The sequence below is a fragment of the Serinus canaria genome, chromosome 7, assembly GCF_022539315.1.
Source record: "Serinus canaria isolate serCan28SL12 chromosome 7, serCan2020, whole genome shotgun sequence".
Lineage (NCBI taxonomy): Eukaryota > Metazoa > Chordata > Aves > Passeriformes > Fringillidae > Serinus > Serinus canaria.
The window spans coordinates 9,220,949-9,240,065 of record NC_066321.1 but is presented as its reverse complement, the minus strand read 5'-3'; the positions used below and the strand labels follow the sequence as shown (position 1 = coordinate 9,240,065).

Sequence of the window (19,117 nt, the reverse complement as noted above, 5' to 3'; positions counted from 1 at the left end):
TAAAATAATGTTGTTTACACAATATTACCTTTCCATCCATTGGATTAAGGAAAGCAAGAAACAACTCTTAGAAATGTTTGCTTGCCTCAGTTTGTGTTTCCTACCAAAAGATGTAATTTTAAAAAGGAAACAGAAGGTTTTGTATATTGAGTAGAGCAAAAGTGACTATAAATTTATTTCCCTGACACAAAGCAAATTGAACTTGAACAGAAGTTAAAATTTCAAATTAAAAACATGTCTTTTCATTAGCAGTAATACTTTCTTAGTGCTTGTCCTTTGCAAAGTGAGTTTCAGCTAAATGCATTACATGCCTAACATAAACATGCATTACCCTAAGTTCAATGAACTTTCAAAGTTTCAAGGCTTCATTTTAATAAGACATTTAACTCTAGGAAACTGTAAAATTATTCATTTGCTTCAGTACCAACCATGTAATTTGAAAGTTCACATGTGTACTGGTACCGACTGCATAAACACATTTCTGCCTGTTAACATTTCCAAACGGATTCCCAGGAGCATTAGGATTTTCCCTGTGATTTGTAATGGTATTAAAGCAAGCAAACAAAGAATAAAAATCAAAGCTCTCAAAGCCAAGAAAATTTAGTTAGCAAATATACATACATAATGTAGTCCAATGCTGCAAAATTCAGAGTTAATTCATCCAAATATTGTGGTTCATTTCAAATAGTTACTAGACATGATACAAATTCTATAAAAATATCCTGATCAAGTGTGGAATACAACATATCTGTTCAGGTGGAAAGTTTTCAGAGAACACGAATACTTCGGAATAAACTCCAAAAGTTACAGTAGAACCCCAATAATTTGCAGCAATGCCTTAGAAACCCTTTACAAATTACAATTTTGAAAACAGTGAAGAAGCAGGCAAGAAAAGCAAGGATGTCACATCACAAAAAGTACTTTGTTAATTTATTTTGACAACTGCAATTTAGTTTTCAATACTCCTTCTACCTCCTAGTATACTAATAGAGATGCTGTAGTATACTTGGGTGAAGTAGTACAGTATTATTGTGTGATACCTTGCTACAGTACTTTTTAGACCATTGCAGAGGTGGGAAAGGACCATGAGGGATGTGGAAACCTGTCAGATGATCTGTTTAGAGGTCAGCGAATTAGCAAGATTTTACTGTACTTCTCAATTAACAATTAAGAGCTCCCATCATTCAAAAAAACCAACAAGTACAATATAAAAATAATACAAGTGTTATTTAACATGAATACTTTCTTGTCCTATTTTTTTCTTGAAACACAATTTTCCTAAAGACAACACTAGGAGACACAAGATCATAAACATGGTTCTTTTATCATCCAATTTAAATTGTTTATGTTGTTATTCGTAAACCAACATACAGTAATACACATGGTTAATCCTTCTCCCCAAAACTTGTCAATTATGATTAATGCATTCTCAAATCAAATGAAGAAAATGTAAATGCCTATTAGTATACCATTACAAGCTGATTCCTTCATTGTCTGTTATATTAATGGCAAAACATATCAAAAGATTCATGCTAAAAGGGACACTGTCAAGTAATTTAGGACCAAAATATGGCCTATTAATAAGTGCATGTGTATATATATATATATATATATATATATATATATATATATATATATATGTATGTATGTATTTGTGTGTATATATATATATATATATGTAGAGAGAGAGAGCTTGGTAATAAATGTCATCAATTTCTTCTTTTTCAAAATTATCATTGCGCTATCACTAGTAGATATCCCCAAAAATTCCACCTTACACACACACACATATCTGGTGCTCACATGACCTTTTGTAGAACGGCTGCTGTTAGCTCAGGGAATCTCCACGCTCACCCCAGCCTTATACTGACAGCATAAGAACAGAACAGACAACCAAAGCTGCTTTTTTCTACACATACACAGAAAACTAACAAAAATGACCAGATCAACATGAAGAGTGTGCATCTGCAGCAGATTAGAAGCAGCAAAATGTGAGCAGTGAAAAACGTTATTAAATAATGCCATTATTAAACAAGCAAGAGCTTTTTACAGAGCTAAACCTCCCAGGACTACATAAACACTTTTTCCAGGATAGAAAAGGATGTACTCAGGAAATCACAGCAGTACATTTGGCTAACTCCTCCAGTGCAGAAAGCTTCAAGCATCAGCAGATCAGCTACTCACACCACTTTAATTGTACACGTGTACACGTGGAAGAACCCTACAAGACAGTCCCTGTGGCTTAGGGGACTTCACAGCCTGTCCTAAAGCACAGAGTACAGCTGGAATGGCTCAGCAGCAGGCTAGGGAATGAGCTGGGATGGAAGGAACAGCAGTTCCTCTGGTGATCCCCATTTGGCTGCAGGGAAGAGCAGGTTCCTTCAGTCTGTGCAGCAGCCTGCTCCCTCACACCCTCTCGGAGTGATTCCCAAGTGTGACAGTGGCATGGCAGAGCCACTCCCTCCAAGTCCTCAATCACATTCTCACACCAGAGTGTCAATGCAGCAACTTTTTTTAAATAAAGCTGAGTCAGTCCCCTCAGGGAAAAGGAGGCTTCATTCCTCTTACCTCCCTATGGGCCCACAGCAGTGCAGTAACACAGTAATAACCCAGCCTTTTTTTTCTTTTTTTTTTTTCCTCTTTTGTTCCTTGCTATATTTAACAAATAGTACAATTGCCATCTCCTTGCAACATCAGGGCATAGGAACAAAAGTGCCAACACAGTATTATTCAGGCACCACAAGCTAGGATGTCATGGAAATGGACACTGAAAACAAAGTATGCCTTACAAGAGGTGGTTTCCTGGGATATAGGGACCCTTTAGCTATTTCTGTGCAACACACAATGGAAAGTCAAAAAACCAAACTGACCATAAAGGAAAAAAAAAAAACAACAGAGAGACCACAAATCAGTTTAAAAATATTCTTTCAAAGAAATTTCTTTACATGTATCATTAATAATCCATAAGGAATTTACTCTTCGCCCTTGATGCCCACTCTTTTCAAGTCGTGGCCAAATATTCAGACAAAATTACCGGTAAGTCATAGCATGCTGAAATGCCTTACTGTATTACACACAGGGTCAACAAATCAAAAGAGCCTGTTTTCTTATACAAAAGTATGAAGAAATTAGTTTATATAAACTGTATTCTTGCCAATAGAAGAAGTAGGCTATGGATAATAAATGCCCTTTCTCCCTCAACGGTACCAAGTGAAGTTAGTTCTGTATTAGTGCTCCCATAATGGAAAAGACAAAGTGGGATCAGTTTCCTGGTAATGAAAATTCAGAAAAATATTGCTACTGCTTTGGTAAGAGGTGGGAACTGTTCTAGGTCCTGCTCAAGTCCTTTCTTAAAAGACAGGATACATTTTAGCCCCTTGAGATGCAACCTTTTCTCCTACCTGATGGCTTTATCTGAGACACACTAGCTAGCAACAGTGCTGTAAAAACCTGGATGAAATCCTATTTCAAAACCCACCATATACACACCCACCTATATGTGTATGTGTGTGTGTATGTGTGTGTGTGTGTTTTTCCCTGGTTAATCAGCCTACATGAGGCTTAAACTGCCTTGAACTACCAGACAGTGTCCCTTTAGGGAAGGTGCAATAGAATGAACATACAGTTCAAAAATCTGAAACTTGTTAACTTAAACTACACAATAGTTAGGCTACTCAAATCTTACCACCTTAAAAATGCACACAGAACTACTTATCGTACCATACTGTATACTTCAAGACAAAGTACTATTCAAAAAAACATATTCATGGTACAGGGATAAACTTTGCAGTTTATTTATACTGTGAAATGCAATAAAAACTTCTGATCACTCTCCTAGGCTGGAAAAAGAAATTCCGTTCACTAGCATCATTCATCAGTTTGTGTTGGTAAAACTGTAGTGACTTTTACTAAGCAAACAATAAAAAATAGGGAATTTGAATGCCCACTTCTTCAGCTTTCAGGGATACTTCAATAAAATTAATAATTGGAATTGTCAAAATTCTAGACAGAGAATTAAAACAGTTTTTACAGAAGCTAAAAATACCCAATCTCAAGTATAAGGAAAAGAATTACTGGAGCTGCTGTATGAGATGAAAATGATGCAACCGTATCAAAACTAAACACCTAAAAATGGTTTTATTTCTTGAGAAATCAAAAACTATAAAGTTGGCTAAGTGCTCTATGTTAATCGTTATGAGTATGTAGGGTAAGGTACAATTAAGCTTTGAAATCTTGGAATACACTGTTTGTGTAAGCATTTTGCAATTGGGAATGTCATCTACAGAGTATTTTAACTAAAACTTCAAAATCTTGGTTTCTGCATATGAAAAAGTCATTAAAAAGTTACATCTAGATTCAGCTGTACAAAGAAATACACATTACTTCTGGAATGAAGTAAAGGCTTTAGCAGTTAGGCATTTTGCTTAAAAAAGTGTTTAAAGTATTTTAAATTAATTAGACTTTTAAATAGTAGAGTTAGTCTATCAGAATTCATTTTCTTTCCCTCCAAACACAACTCAAGGTAATGCAAAGCAGAAATAAAGGGCACATGGTCTAAAATTATTTTTGAGAGAGACTGAAGATTTTTCTAGGAAATGCTTCCTTTTAAAGCATATTTGTTTGACTTCCAAAACTAACTTGTTTATTCTGTGTGTTTAGTACACGTTGATTCCCTGCTGAAGAGCAACAACTATGCTGACAAGCTTAGAAATGACATTGTGAATAGTATCAGACAAAAAACTGTCCTCCCAAAGCATACAAGAAAACCAGCAAGGAAACAATCATGGGGGAAAGTCTTACCTGGGGATTTTGTTTATTTTGAAATTTCATAGAAGGTAAAATATTTTCTGGATTCAAACAAGTGAATAATAAACTGCCTTTGATAGGGGCACCAACATCAGGCAGTTCAATGACTGATGGCTAACGAACAAATTTTTTTAAAAAAGAAAAAAAGAAAAAAAGAAAAAAGAAGCAGTTATTGGTCTTGCTAATATCAGCTTACTTCTGTTTTAACATAGCGCTCTTAAAAGCTGTACAGAACTCCATCTTATACAGAGCAACCCCCTTTTGACAAATGTGTTCTAAAGTGCCAGTATTATTTACAAAAATTTCTTAGCCAAAAGTCTGGCCCGTTGTGGCATCAGGTGAAGAAGTCATCCCAGCTCTACTATCATTTACATTCACCAAGGGAAATTCTGGGAAATCAGCACTTGTCCCTGGTCCCCGAAGGTTCACCTGTCCATTGGCAGTGCTAAACTGAGAGGATATTCCAGCTCTTGCCCCATGGTACTGAGCTCTAAAGGGCTGCTCAAAGGAGCTAATTTGATATGCCTGATGAACAGACTGTGCCTCTGCTTTCTTCTGAGAAGTTACTTGATCCAAGAAGTCCTGTGTAGAGGAGGAAGAAGAATGATTTGCCTCATCACCTGAAAAGGGAAAAGGGTGCTGAGAATCACCAACCATTAGTCCAAAGTGAGACTTGTCTGGAGTTGTTCTTAATGGAGAGTTCATTCCCGACCGAAAGCTATTGACGGGTATAGATGTGTAGACCTTCTCCATGGAAGGAAATGCTGGCTGGGTTGTAAGTGTCTGGTTATCAGTCACAAAATTAAGGCTCGGGTTGTTCAAATAGGCATCATTTTGGCTAGTTCTGTCCAAAGCTTGCTGTAAAAACTTTGAATATTCTTGTAACATACTAGCTTTATCTGATGAGGAAGCTTGAGAGCTTGTTCCAACCGTCTCAGATGGGGTCACCTCAGATACTTCAGCGGAATTGATGGATATACTAGAGGTCACTTCTGTGTCAGCCACGCTGAAAGAGATCTCATGCTGTCCATTAGCCTTGTGTGAATAATGATCTAAAAGAGTTTGCAGTACCTCATCTGGAATGACATTTTTGTCATGGTTACCTTTAATTTCAACATTCAGTGCCTGTGTGTCCAGTATTGAGGCTGTAGCAGTTTCATCAATGACACTGGCCACAGCTGCCTGCGTTACTGAAGGTTGAGATGCTATGGTACTTACATTCAAGGCATATTCTCGACTGTTGTTACTAGCTGCTTGTAGATACCTCTTTTTCTTCAAAAACTGCATTGCATCATCATAATTAGTGCTGCTGTGTACAGGTTTACTGGGCCCTTCCTGTAATGTGTCGACTTGATCAATGTCAGCATTACCTTCAGAGTCCAGTAAACTTTGCTTATCCACAAGATCGAAGGCATACTTGGAAACCTTGCTGTCTTCATATGTAGATAAAGGTGAAATGGTTTGACTTTGCTCAAGTGGCTGCTTTAGACTCCTCTTGTTGACCTTTTTGAGAACAAGCTTAGGTGGGTGTATTTCTCCAGAATTTGCTTCCTCTAAGTGCGATCCACCAACCGAAGAATGTGGCATCTCAACAGCATATTCCGCTACCATATATTCATCTTTTACTTTAGTACTAGAAGAGTACAAAGGCAAATAGTCATTTTTGTCCTTCTTGTGTTCTGATTTATCTGAACTTTCCTTATCCCCAGATTTTGTTTTCTCTGTTTTCTGCCTTTTCTTCTTTGGCAAGGAGCTGTCTTTCAGAGGCGTAGAGAAACCAGAATCTTCCTCTGATGGCAAAAAGCCAACTTTGGTGGCACTTCTGTTGGGTTTCTTCTCGCGGTTCTCATGGCACATACGTTTGTGTTTCAGCACACGATCAGTCCTGGAGAAATACTGGAAAAGATTATGGTGCTGATTAATACTATTATTATTATTATCATCATTATTATTATTTTGCAAAAAGAAATGTGTTAGCAGAAAGAAAAGAAGCCTTTCATTCTAAAGAATTTACTTGATGATTCACCCACTTGACCAATTTCTAATGAAGTGCCAAACAAGAGTATACAGTCAATAAAATCAACCACAGTCAGCTGTGACTCTGCACCACCAAGACAGCCCATCTGGGCTGAAAAAACATTCATTATATATTTATTTGGATAAAATGGAGAAAGCCCATCTGCAATACTGGGGAATTGACTGGCGTTTTGGCTTTCAAGCACAGAAGATTTCACCAAGTCATCTTACCTGCAAACAATATTCACACTGGTAAGGCTTCTCTCCACTGTGAGTTCTTTTGTGCCTTTCCATGTGATACTTCTGAATAAACCTCATACCACATTCATCACAACGAAATGGCTTTTCACCTGATAAAAAACACATAGCAATATTAATCTAAAAGAATAAATCAACATTTTTCCATAAAATTACCAGACCAAACACTACATTCTCTATTAGAAACAGTAAGAGGATTTAGTCTATTGCTATCGAAAAACAACACAGGGCTTGCTTATATCACTATTTTTTCAATACTCAGTTGCTGATGCCTCAAATCACTTTAAGCTTTTATGCTAAAAAAACCCCACCTTTAAAATGAAATCCTTACTCCTCTTTCTAATCCAAGTGCACGTATGTCTTACACCTAACAAATTAAGAACTGCAAAGATGGTCTTCCTGAATTATTGCTACAGTATGCATTTTTTAGGGCAGAAAACTGTATAAAAATACCTCAAGCCTCTCACCAAGTCATTACCTCAAACCCATCCCTACTAGGAGAGAATTAATGCATATCCGAACTTCAAATATAACATTTTGGAGGGTGCTTTCTATTTTTCCATATTATTTCCCTTATTTGCATGTGGAATGGAGAGAACTGCTTTGAAAAAGTCCTACTATTTTGGTTGAAACCCAATTTTGTTTTCTAAGAACTAATTTAATTTTTTTTTTTTTAATTAAGTCAAAACCCAAGAAACCTCTGTAGCAGAACCAGCAGTTGCCAACTTACAGGTTTCTTGTTTTGATTGTTTTGTTAGCTAGTTTTGGTTTCTGGGATTTTTTCTTTAGTTTCAGGAAATACTCGTTCAGACAATGTGCACTGCCCTGAATTCATCTTCAGTTCCCCTTATTTTTCCTCACAAAGAAACCCTGTAACAATACTTTCTGAGCAGGGAGTAACTATTTTTATTTCTTTTAACTTTTGCCTTACATGTTCCCTCTGATATTTTTTCCTAGGTTTCTCTGACAAAACCTAAAAATTTCAAATGCACTGTAAAGTTAGTTCTGCTTTTATAGAAGTTCACTATTATTTACTAGAACTCACCCTGAACAACAGTGATCTCTCCTCTTAGTATTTACTATTAAATCTTTTGGACTGACATAGAGGTCAGGGATTGTCTTGGCAGCATCTGTCAAGACCCTCTTTGTTCTGGGTACTGCACTGCACTGATTTTTGGGATATGAACTATTTATGTCCTGTTTCCAGAAATATGCAGACTATTGCTATTTTCTGAAGTAGTTTTATTCTTACTAATTATATTATGAAATGTTGAATTACCAACAATTAATTGTTAAAGTTTAAAACCTTAAATTAATAGATTTAATTATTTAAAATGTTGACAGAGTTTGTATTTTCCATTTAGAGTAGAGACATTTACCCACATCCTTCTACAAAGGGGAATACAGTACATGAAAATAAGGTTCCAGTATTTATAGAGACTAGAATGGAAAATATCTGGATCACCCACACATGTGCTCCTGGTCAGATCACTAATGCCCAGTTTCAACCTCCTTAATTCCAAGCAATTTCTAAATCTCTCTCTTTTTTAAGCCTATGTCCTATTTCAAATTATTAATTCTTACCTCTCCATGTGGCTTCTCAGTCAATCCCTTTCTCGGATGAAATTATATCAATTTATTCTCTCCTAAATCAAATTATCTCCTCTCCTCAGATCTCTCAGCTTCTATCAGTTCTTTTTCTACAGGCTCACAACCCCAGCACTCTATATCTCTTCTTTCACTTGACTTAGAGAATTTTACCATTTCTTGCTTATTAATAAGCAAGAAATAAAATAAAGTTTTGCACTTTTTTCAACATCCCTTTTAAGTTATAAACACATATCACTCCCTCTCATCCTGCCTATAAGCAAATCCTCCTCTCTGGCTTATCTCTTCACTTTCAAACTCCAGGTTCATTCTTAATGTTCTCTTTATTTGTTTGGCACCCTCAAAATCACTGTGCCTTACTCCCAACAAGCCTGTTCAGACTTTCTGAATCAAATACCAATCCTTGCCTTCCACTTTCAGGATGCTGAGGCAGGACATTTAGATCTCATTGCTCTTGTTTCATACATGGGAACTCTTCCATTCCTGAAGACTACTACTTAGTCCTTGCTACCTACTGTTTTCTTTCCCTTTGCTCCACTATTCTAAATTGCACCTTCAAACAACTCTCCTTAATTGTTTCAAAGCTTGCTTTCATACTACCTTAGATTTATTTTACAGAATGGAGTGGCTGTTTAGGTTGAAAACTATCCTGAGCCTTAAGGCAAGAGAGCTGAGTCCTGTTCTGGCCTTGAACAGCCCTCTAAGGAGCCATCCTGCAATCCCAGGAAATGCAGAAGGTTTCATTAACACACTTACCTGCAGCCTTACACTCATTTCTGTAAGTGAATGCACACAGAGCTCCTTAACATTTTCCTGTTCAAGCTGACTACTTGCTGGCAGAAGACTCCACAGCTACCTATCCCCATTTCAAGGCTTAAACAGGGCCAAACAGGGGCCTGTGGATTTTAGGTGGATTACAGTCACCAGCTATTTTGGAGACTTTCAGGGCACAGACAAAAGCACTGCTGGCCATGCCTTAACAGGGAGAAGAATTTGGGGACAGTGCCCTGGAGTTAACTTAGCACAGTACAGAAAATAATATTTTTCAGTAGAATTCCAGAACACTCTGAAAGTAAGATTAAGAAAACCTTTGTGAAACTGAACCATATTTAATTTTGGCTTTAATCTTCATATGGAAGATAATTTTAGGAAAAGATTAAAAATTAATCTGAAGATAGGCTTCCAATAATAATTTCATCCTAGCAGAAGCCTAAAATTTCAGATGCCTTCTGCAATTTTGTTGTACTTTTCAGAGAGGATCTATTGCAAATGGAGGAGACCATTAATAACAGCCTTTTGATAATGCAGGGAGAATCCAGGACACATTTTTCTGAAATGTCTTGGTCATTGGGAAATAATCAGATGTATAAAAAACCCCTCAAAATTTAAAAATACAATACAACAATTAATGCATTATTTATGAAAACAGCTCATGTGTTGTGCCTGCATTTGGAATCTATTAAAGTCAAGCAATAGAACCACTCATCCAGTGTAGTACAAATATTATGTGTATGAAGGCTGTAACAATTATAAAGCCAGGCATTTTAAAGGCTAAACAGACAAAAGCAAATACTAAAAGAAGGCTATAAAAAAGCAGCATGACTGAATAAGAAGGCACTTGAACTGTTAGCCCCAATGGTCCTTTATTTTTTTAATGTAATCTTAGTTTTTGTGTTTAAAATGGAAAGTAGGGTGGCTTACACAATTAGGACACATGAATGCATGAGTGGGTAAGGTATAAAGAAACATCTCTAAGCAAAAAGTAAGCAGACATATTTGAAAGAAAAAAAAAAAAAAAGAACATTCAGCATCTTCTCCAACCTCGTAAACTGAAAATATTTGAATACCAGTGACTCTTCCCTCTCTTAAAACTAAAATAGCAATTTTCTGTATCATTAGGGACAAGTTTAGCAGCAGGGTTCCGACACTGCTGTCCTCCTCTACACACAATTATAAGCAAATTTTGTATTAATGCAATGTCTGCTTTTAGATGCAACTGTTTAATTATTTACACAGAGTAAGGCTGTTCATTGATTGCTTCCTAACTCCCTCACAACACTTCCTTTGAAGGAGTGGTTCAGAGAACTAAAATCAAATCAGACTGGAAATAGCTGGAGCACCTGTAAATTGGGGGCTTGTAAAAGGCATAAAACAGGGCTTCTACCTGTTACTACTCTCTTTGATTGGTTTAAAATAAACTAGGAAATTTGATAAAAATCTTTAAAAGAGTAAGAGCTTTCCTGTTCCACATCAGCATTTTGAACACTGTCCAAAAGCTGTTGCTAAAAGTGGAGAGAGATAAAAATGAGATAAAAATGCAAAATAAAAAAGGATCTAATAAAGTTAAGAAACTTTTTTTTTTTTTTAAGGGTATGAATAATACAAACAGATCTTTACTTTCATAGACCCACTGCTCACCTTCTCATTTCTGGATGGGTTTAGTTATGCAGCCCTGAACAACAGAGCGACTACACTAACAGCTAAGGGCCAGTAGTGAGCACTGTCATTATAGAGGTGAAAGCACAGACAGGCATGCAGAGTGCCAATTAGCTATACTATAACTGGGTGAAGCCAAAAATTAAACTCTAGTTAAATTCTTGTTAACTGAACAGCCTTCAGAAAAAATTCTGCCACTCCTGGAAGTTGAGTTTTAAATGTTTTCTCCTAATCATTACTAGCATGATTCAACAATTTAAACCATCTTCTATTTTCTGAGAAACAACCAAACTATAGCTCAGGATGTGAGGAAAGGAGGAAACACAGTTATCTAAAAAAAGTCAGATATGGTTAATTAGTTAAATGGTACCTTTTTCTCTGATAAACAAAGACTAGCATATGTAAGAGCTGGCATAAAAACCTACAATCCCACCACATCCACCCCCCTCCCTCCAAAGCTTACAATCAACACAGATCTCTCATTAGAGCTAGAAGCTAAATTTTAAAAGATAATTAAATCAATTTATAAAATATTTGCAGTCAAGTGTTAATTAACTATATTGCCCAGACTCTCATTTTCAAAGCCACGTACAGGGAATAATCCTCATTTAAAAAAAAAAAAAGAAAAATCTTCTAAAAAATGTGAAGACTGCTCTTAAATTTTTGCCTTTTTGGGGGGGAGCTGGAGGGCAGATAGATGGAAGAGACTGAATGAGCATTCTTTTCAGAATAAGTATCTACACAAAGTGGAGGCAGCATGGTTCACCAATTCAGAGCCAGAGGAAAGACTAGAAGCAGAACAAAGACACTGGACAGAAGAATGGAAGATTCTTCTGTGGCTGACTGGCTGGAGGAAACCTACTTAGTCTGGACTCATGGCAACCTAGGATACAAAAATCCCACAAACAACAGGGCATTTGTGCATGTAACTCCCTGTACACTGCTCTGAAAATTCATTTTGCAGAGTTTTTTCTCCCTCTCAACCCTTACACATGCACACACTGCACTGCGTGTTAGTAGCTTTCATATCCATTTAAATGCTACAGCCAAGAAACACTGTGCACATTCACCAGCTCTGCTTTTCTGAAAAAGAGGCTGAGAAATTGGCATCTAGTCCAAAAGGGACCATATTACAAAATATTTAAAGAGGGATTGAAAGGCCATGCACCAAAATGCCAAAAACCCAATGAAACCAAACCTGTTAAAGAATGTGGTTCTGTGTGGTGCAACAAAGTAAAAAAAAAAAAATAAACATACATAAACTTTAACTTGCTTTGTTTTAAAGCTTTGGGCCTTATTTGACCTATACTGCATATTTTTAAACTAAGACTCTTCTTTTTAGAACAGTTCTGAATTAAACCTAAAAGAAGAAAAAAAGTGAAAAGAAAAGCTGATACTAATACCTTTGGGGTTAGGCATTTTGGCCATTTTAGTCCTGGCACTTTTCCATCAAATTCAAATACAAACAAACAGACAAACAAACAAATAAATCTATGGAAATGTAATTTGGAAGTCCCCCTTGTCCGAATTAACTCGATACAACAAAAGACAGAACTGCTTAACGAACTTTGACTTTTATGAATGCACAAACTTCAGGATTTGCTGCTCTGGGGTTATTTATAGAAAACTACTTTCAGATCCGCTTACTGGACTTCATACTCATTTTACAGCCGAAGGAAAGTGGAACAAGTTGAAAGCACAAAACTAATTTCTTTTAAAAAGCTTTATAACTTTGTAACATGTGTTAAATTAAAACAAACTACGACAGGGTTTTTGGCTGCATATTTATTACCAGAAACCTTGCCTGAGTGGGGAAACAGTTTTTAAGCACGCCAGTAAAGATACTCAAGGCACTATACTCACCAGTATGAATCTTCTCATGCCTCTGTAGCAGGTACTTCTGTATGAAACGCATGTCGCACTGACTGCACTGAAATGGTTTTTCACCTTGAACAATATAATTCCACATCCATAAGTTAATAACTACACACTGTTGTTTCTGATAACTATTTTCGAGGAATATTAAAATGTCTATTAAAAACACCAGCATCTGAGCGAATTCCAAAAATACCCTGATACCAAAAAACATTTGCCTTACTAGGTACATGAACTGCAGAGTTCTCTCCATGATCCTAAGAGTCACATTAAGACTAGCACGGAAGAGTGATCTGGAATGGCTGTAATTTCCTCAAGTGCAAGATCAATCAGGATGCTGGCATAGACTGCATTCAGGATACTGGCAAGCTGTTATAACAGTAAGTACCTTTTTCACTTCTCCAAACACAGAGATACCTCATCAGGCAAATAAGCAGCTGCAGCACATTTTACAAAGGGGTCAATTTTTGGCACTTAGGCTACAAGTCAACCCATTACTTTCTGATAAAGAAAGAAAAGAAACCTTGTAAACAGTTAGCTCTTCAGTTTATTAAATATATGTTGATTTTTTTTCTGATATTCTTTTGACACTTTGGTGCATGGAATCTCTAAGCTTAGATGCCAAGTTAGCTACACTCTTTAAACTGAAATTCGCATAGAGCTGAAGACATTTTTAACATAAGTAAACAACTCTTTATATAGTAGAAAAGACAAATTTGAAGTCAAGCAGTACCTGTATGAATGAAGACATGTCTCTGTAAATGGTAGTTGGTTCTAAAGGCAGCATTGCAATGCTCACAAACATGAGATTTGTGGGTTTTCAGACCAAGTGATCCATCCTCATTTATTGTAAGGATCTATTTTAAAAAGAGTAAAATTTGTTCTCACACTACCCTCTAAAGATGTCTTATTAACTACAAAAAAAAAACATTAATTTTTTCGATGCAGAAAATGTAAATATTTCAGGTAAAACAATGCTAATTTCTACAAAACTATGCGTTAAGCTTCTAATACACATTTCCAATTGCAGTCCAATCCAACTTGTGTCTCGTTGTGCATTAAGAGATATTTCAACAGGACGGAGACAAAGGCAGCTCATGGAAAATCAGCTTAGAGCTTCCCTAGGCACAGCTGAGTCACTTTATACACTACTGTTTATTTTGTCCGTCTGTTGGAAAGGATGCAAAGTAATCAAACCACTCCTGGGCACTAAACCATGGACAATCATATTTTAAAGAAAAAGCGAACAGTTAAATTCTTTATATCAAATCACAACTCTAAATGTTCACTAAAAGTCATTAAAGCTTAACCAGAATAGTAATTTATATTATCTACATCTGTATAAAACCAGTAGTCTCAAAGGTAAAATTATATTTTAAAAACCAAAATCCCAAAGCCAAACAACCAAGAGAACAGTATTATTCTTCTCCCCTTTCAGGTTTTTTACTCAATAAAGTATTGCTCACTTAATATACATACTAAAGCATCTCCTTGATGACTTCAACTTGCCACACTCAATTGCTCTGCTGTCAAACAAAGCCACTATTTTCATATAAAAATAAAAAAACTTAAATTTTAAAAATGCACCACATCTACTTTATTCAATAAAGCTAATCACAGGTTTTCTCTAATTCGACGAAAAAGAATAAAAATAGAAAACTAAACCAAAACTCAAAATCTCTACTATCTCTGGCAAGAGAATAAGAAAATCAGTAAACAAATTACGTTAATAAAATCTTGCTTAACTGCAAACACAACTATAAAGAAGAGCTTAAGGAACCTTAAATAATACAGTTTAGTCCCTTCTTATTAAAAAAAATAAAAGTATGCTGGGAAAACATATCTGCAGTTTGATTAGCTACAGCGTTTTAGGTTTTATGATAATGACAGCGATGAGAAAGAGAGAGTCAATAACTGAAACAGTATCTCTGAAATAGCAAATACTGTAGGATCTACTTAATTTTTAATCCTCCTGCATCAAAACAAGAGTGAAAGTCTCAGACTAACAAATTCTTGTGCATTCACTCTGAAGGACAAGCACATTCATACGTTTGTAAGATTGGTGTGTTACAGCTCCAGTCACAGAGAGAGACAATTGTAAAGACTCTGCTCTGTAACATTATCCAGCTGATGAAGCCAACTGCGTCTTTAAAACAAATTTAAATGCATGTTATGAAATGCTTTTCATATATTATATTGAAATTTTAAAATACTTGTGCAGAAAATACACTTAATTTCATGGTTATCCTAAACCTGGGCTCTTCTACTTAATCTACCACCTCTTAAATGATGAGAGTTAGCGTTGTCAGAGCAGCTTCCCTAACCAAAGCAACAAAAAAGCTTGTGCGTGTGAGTGTGTGCGCGTGCGTGTGTGTCCGTGTGTGCACGTGTGTGTGTCTGCGTGGGAGAGGGAACAGGAGACAGGAGTCATGATACCTGATGACTTCTTCCTTACCTGACCACTGCATTGATACAAAACAGAATTTAGAACAGAATGTTAACGGACTTCCATTTGTCAGAGTTCCAGCTGCTTGTTTGGATGGAAAATCAACCCCACTACTCTGGAAATACTGAAACTGCAGTAGGTTCTCACCTAGGTCAGTCCTTCAGCTTTTTTCTACTCTGCCTTTCTACTCTGACAGGTCTGAAAAAGGGGAAGAGAGACTGAAAAAGAACCTGTTTAACTATTCTCCTGATCATTTTTCAATCTTTTGTCATCTCAAAAGACTAATCCTGGCAGACTGGGAAATAAAAAGGAAGCATGCAAGTACACGTCTGTAGAAAGAGGGGCACACGCCTCTTCTACCTTGCCATGTTTCCATGGAAGTGATCTCTGGATGTACTCAACCTAGATCTCCTTTTTCTCTCAAAGGGAGAAGTGAGAAAAAAATGCACAGCATTTGGAACTTGCTTCCACACCCAATCTGAAGCAATTTCTCAGCTTTCCAAGAATACTACAGGTGCAACCTTATTTGACAGTGCTTTGAGGAGGACTGGAAGGTCCTGCTCCCAGGGCAACAAAAAGGAGGTTTGGGAGATTTTCTTTGTATTACGGAGAGTTTTTCTTTAATGTACAAACAGTCTGGGTTAATTTCTGAGTAGGCTTATTTTAATGCTGCTGTGTGATAACATATAACTGATTTACTTCTATCAGAGCAGCCTGCATATGTTCTATTTTAAATCTGAAGATTAATACTGATTTGGGGAATTACTCTAAGATGTAACACTGCTACCTCATGAGGTGAAATGATTCTGGTTTTATCTGAAGTGCTTCTCAACAGAAGAAAATTGTTTTCAGACATACAGGGATACATAGTCCTCATGAATGGATCTACAAAACAAATTTTTAAGTAACAAACCAGCAGCTAGGGTAAGAACCTTTTGATATAAATAAATACATATATGAAGATGATTATGACCACAGGAATTTTCCCTACCAGTAAATTATTTTATAAATATTAGTAAGCTTTTTAGAATTTTCAAAACTACCATTTTAGTTTTTTTTTTTAAACTTTTCACTACTATGCATGAAGCATATAAAATTATCAGGCTCACAGAAAAGCACAACTATTATTAGATAGATACAGAGTAATGATTTATAAATGGTCTACAAAGCTACTGACTCATAATTTAAAAAAAATATTTGGAGAGAGAACTGCCTGGAGAGACAGATGTTAAAATATGTCAAGAGTTCATGTTGCTAAAAGGAGTTCAAAGAAAAACACTGTTATATCAGTTTTGTTTTGGGTCTCTGGTGAACTTCAGAACTGCATCTTTACTGAGCAAACAAACAATTTCCAGCCTAACTAGTTCAAATGCTAATGAAATTAGTCATAGTCAACCAAATCTTCAGGTCCTTTTAATCTTGGTTTTGCCAAATCAATGTCTTACTTTTGCTGGTGAACGCTGTTTTCTTTTCTTCTTTTTCTGCAAATCTACTGGCTCTCGTATTTGTTTTTTGTCTCGTTTCTGTTGTTCAGATGCATCAGTAAAGGTAATTTCTTGCTTTACACTGATCTGTTAAGATACCAAGTGCCAGTTTCAGGTAAGGTTCTCACTACAGAAAAGCAATTTTTCAATTTTAGAAGATGACAAACTGCTGAAACAGAAAACCTTTTCCTAAGGGAATTATCTTCTGGCTTCACTCTTTCAGAAATTTAAGTGAAAGAATTAATATGTATCTTAAATAAAAAGGGCACAGTTAATTTCCTCAGTAACATTTTGATGTATCCTTTCATTCATCTCCCAAGGTCTTTTTTCCTGACCTGTGGTGATTTTGAGATCAGTTCATATATTAAAAATCACTTCCATCTGTAAAACAATTCAGTTTTTCATACCTATTTTACTTTAGTCCGTGCTGTTGTCAATATAAGATTTAACGGAATAGTTTATTATATATTTAATACAGAAGAATTCTTAAGGAAAAAAAAAACAGTTCCAATGATGTTTTTGAAAAAAAAAAATTTAAAAATCTTGATCTAATGTGAACTTTAATGAAGACCATGATACTCTTACATTTTTCTAACACCTGAGCCACCTGATCTACAGCTAACAGAGTAGTGTTTTAACAGTGCTGTGTTTCTGAAGATTATTCTTCGTATGTAAGGCTATCTCCTTTTATAGTCCTGGTGATTGTCCTTTATGTTTGAAGGGTAACAGTGATGGTGTGCTGCATTACAGACAGATGCTCTGTTTTCAAAGGGAAGTCATCTCTATGCTCTCTGGGAAAGCCAAGGTATGCCTTCTATGAGATTTGTGGAGGGGCATATTTATGGTCATGTATGAAGTGTCACAGTCCAACCTGCAGTGTGAATGCAATTGCTAAGCGTCCACATACCTTAAAAACAGACAAGATGCTTCCTATAGCAAAAGCAGCTAAACAGTACTATGAACAGCATAAACAGTATGCACCTTCTAATAACGCTATTTATTGCGCTTTGTAGTTACCCCTGGACATTAAATATCCTTAAAGGAGCACATTTTAACACTTTACTTCTATGGTAACAGCCTGCTTATAAAATATTTATAAAACAGATACTTAAAGATTATACTTAATTGGCAAAATTTACCCACAGCCAGAGGCAAATGACATAAATATTTTGATAATCAAAATCCAAACAAGCAATTAATAGATTCTTGCCAGAGTAGGATTAGACTACCAGATCAAGCTTCCTAGTAATCTCTCCAATATTTCACAAAGAAATTGCTTACAGGGACATTAACAGCATACTGCAGCCCTTGAGGAAGTCTATCTTGTGCATCCATTTCATCATCATTTTTTACCGTCTCCTCATGGACCATGAGTTCATCATGTGAAATCATCTCTTGCTGTCGAAGTTCACTTTCCTGTAACACTTCATCTGTTGCAAGAATTTCTTGGTGCGGCATAGTCCGATCTTGAAGCACCGCCTCTTGCCGTTCTCTCGATACTCCAGACTGGTCAGATACTGCACCCATCCCTACCATAGCCCTGGATGACTGCATCTGGTCTATGCCACCACATTTAAGAAATAATCCTCCCAGCTTGTCTTCAATGTTCATTCTTAAGTGCAATTACCTACAAAGAAAGTTTTAATAGTAAACATCTACAATTGGTGCGCTTGCTTAAATTTTTTTACTTAAAAACATTTTATAAGAACTCAAGTCAGTACTCAACAAACACACATGCAGTCCTCAAATTGATGCTGAGTAAGAACCAAAAGTTGGATATCTTCAAGAAATGTCAAGACTCCTTTTGCACATCTGTGTGCACACAACTGAACACTTCCAAATAAAAGGCTTCAAATCATGCTCCCAACTTCTGGCAAAAGTACAGTAATTAAGTAATGGCTAATTCCTCCTTCTCATTCCTTAGAAAACTTTTACTTTTTTTTTTCCTGTATGTCCTCTTTGCTCTGTTCTCTTTTTCCACTTTGACTGTCTTTTACAAACACCTCTTTCATACTGGTCCTGTTCTCCCTACTTCCTTGTCCTTCCAGCGCTCTTCCACTGCAGTTACCCTGGGGCATTGTTGCTCCTGGAACATCTTAATATCCACAAGTGAGAGAAAACTGGGCTGCATCCAAAGCAGCAGTTGAGGGAGGTGATTCTGCCCCTCCACTCCACTCTCCTGCAACCC

At 36.3% G+C, this 19,117-nt stretch overlaps 1 protein-coding gene across 4 annotated transcripts in view; it reads right to left on the bottom strand.

Annotated features, from left to right (window-relative positions):
- Nucleotides 1-2,908: 2,908 nt before the first annotated feature.
- The window catches only part of ZNF148 (zinc finger protein 148), a 36,301-nt gene continuing 20,092 nt past the window's right edge, over nucleotides 2,909-19,117 (bottom strand). For 2 of the 4 annotated variants that reach the window (XM_030241648.2, XM_009087826.4), the window contains exons 2-7: nucleotides 18,211-18,556; nucleotides 16,891-17,016; nucleotides 13,733-13,856; nucleotides 12,988-13,071; nucleotides 7,054-7,172; nucleotides 2,909-6,702 (exon numbers count right to left, since the gene is read on the bottom strand). In XM_030241648.2, coding sequence (XP_030097508.1) covers nucleotides 5,113-6,702; nucleotides 7,054-7,172; nucleotides 12,988-13,071; nucleotides 13,733-13,856; nucleotides 16,891-17,016; nucleotides 18,211-18,540 — 2,373 coding nt within the window. In that variant the 5' untranslated portion in view covers nucleotides 18,541-18,556 and the 3' untranslated portion in view covers nucleotides 2,909-5,112. The remainder of the gene's footprint in view (nucleotides 6,703-7,053; nucleotides 7,173-12,987; nucleotides 13,072-13,732; nucleotides 13,857-16,890; nucleotides 17,017-18,210; nucleotides 18,557-19,117) is intronic. The other 2 variants (XM_050976869.1, XM_050976870.1) reach the window with 2 other exon arrangements.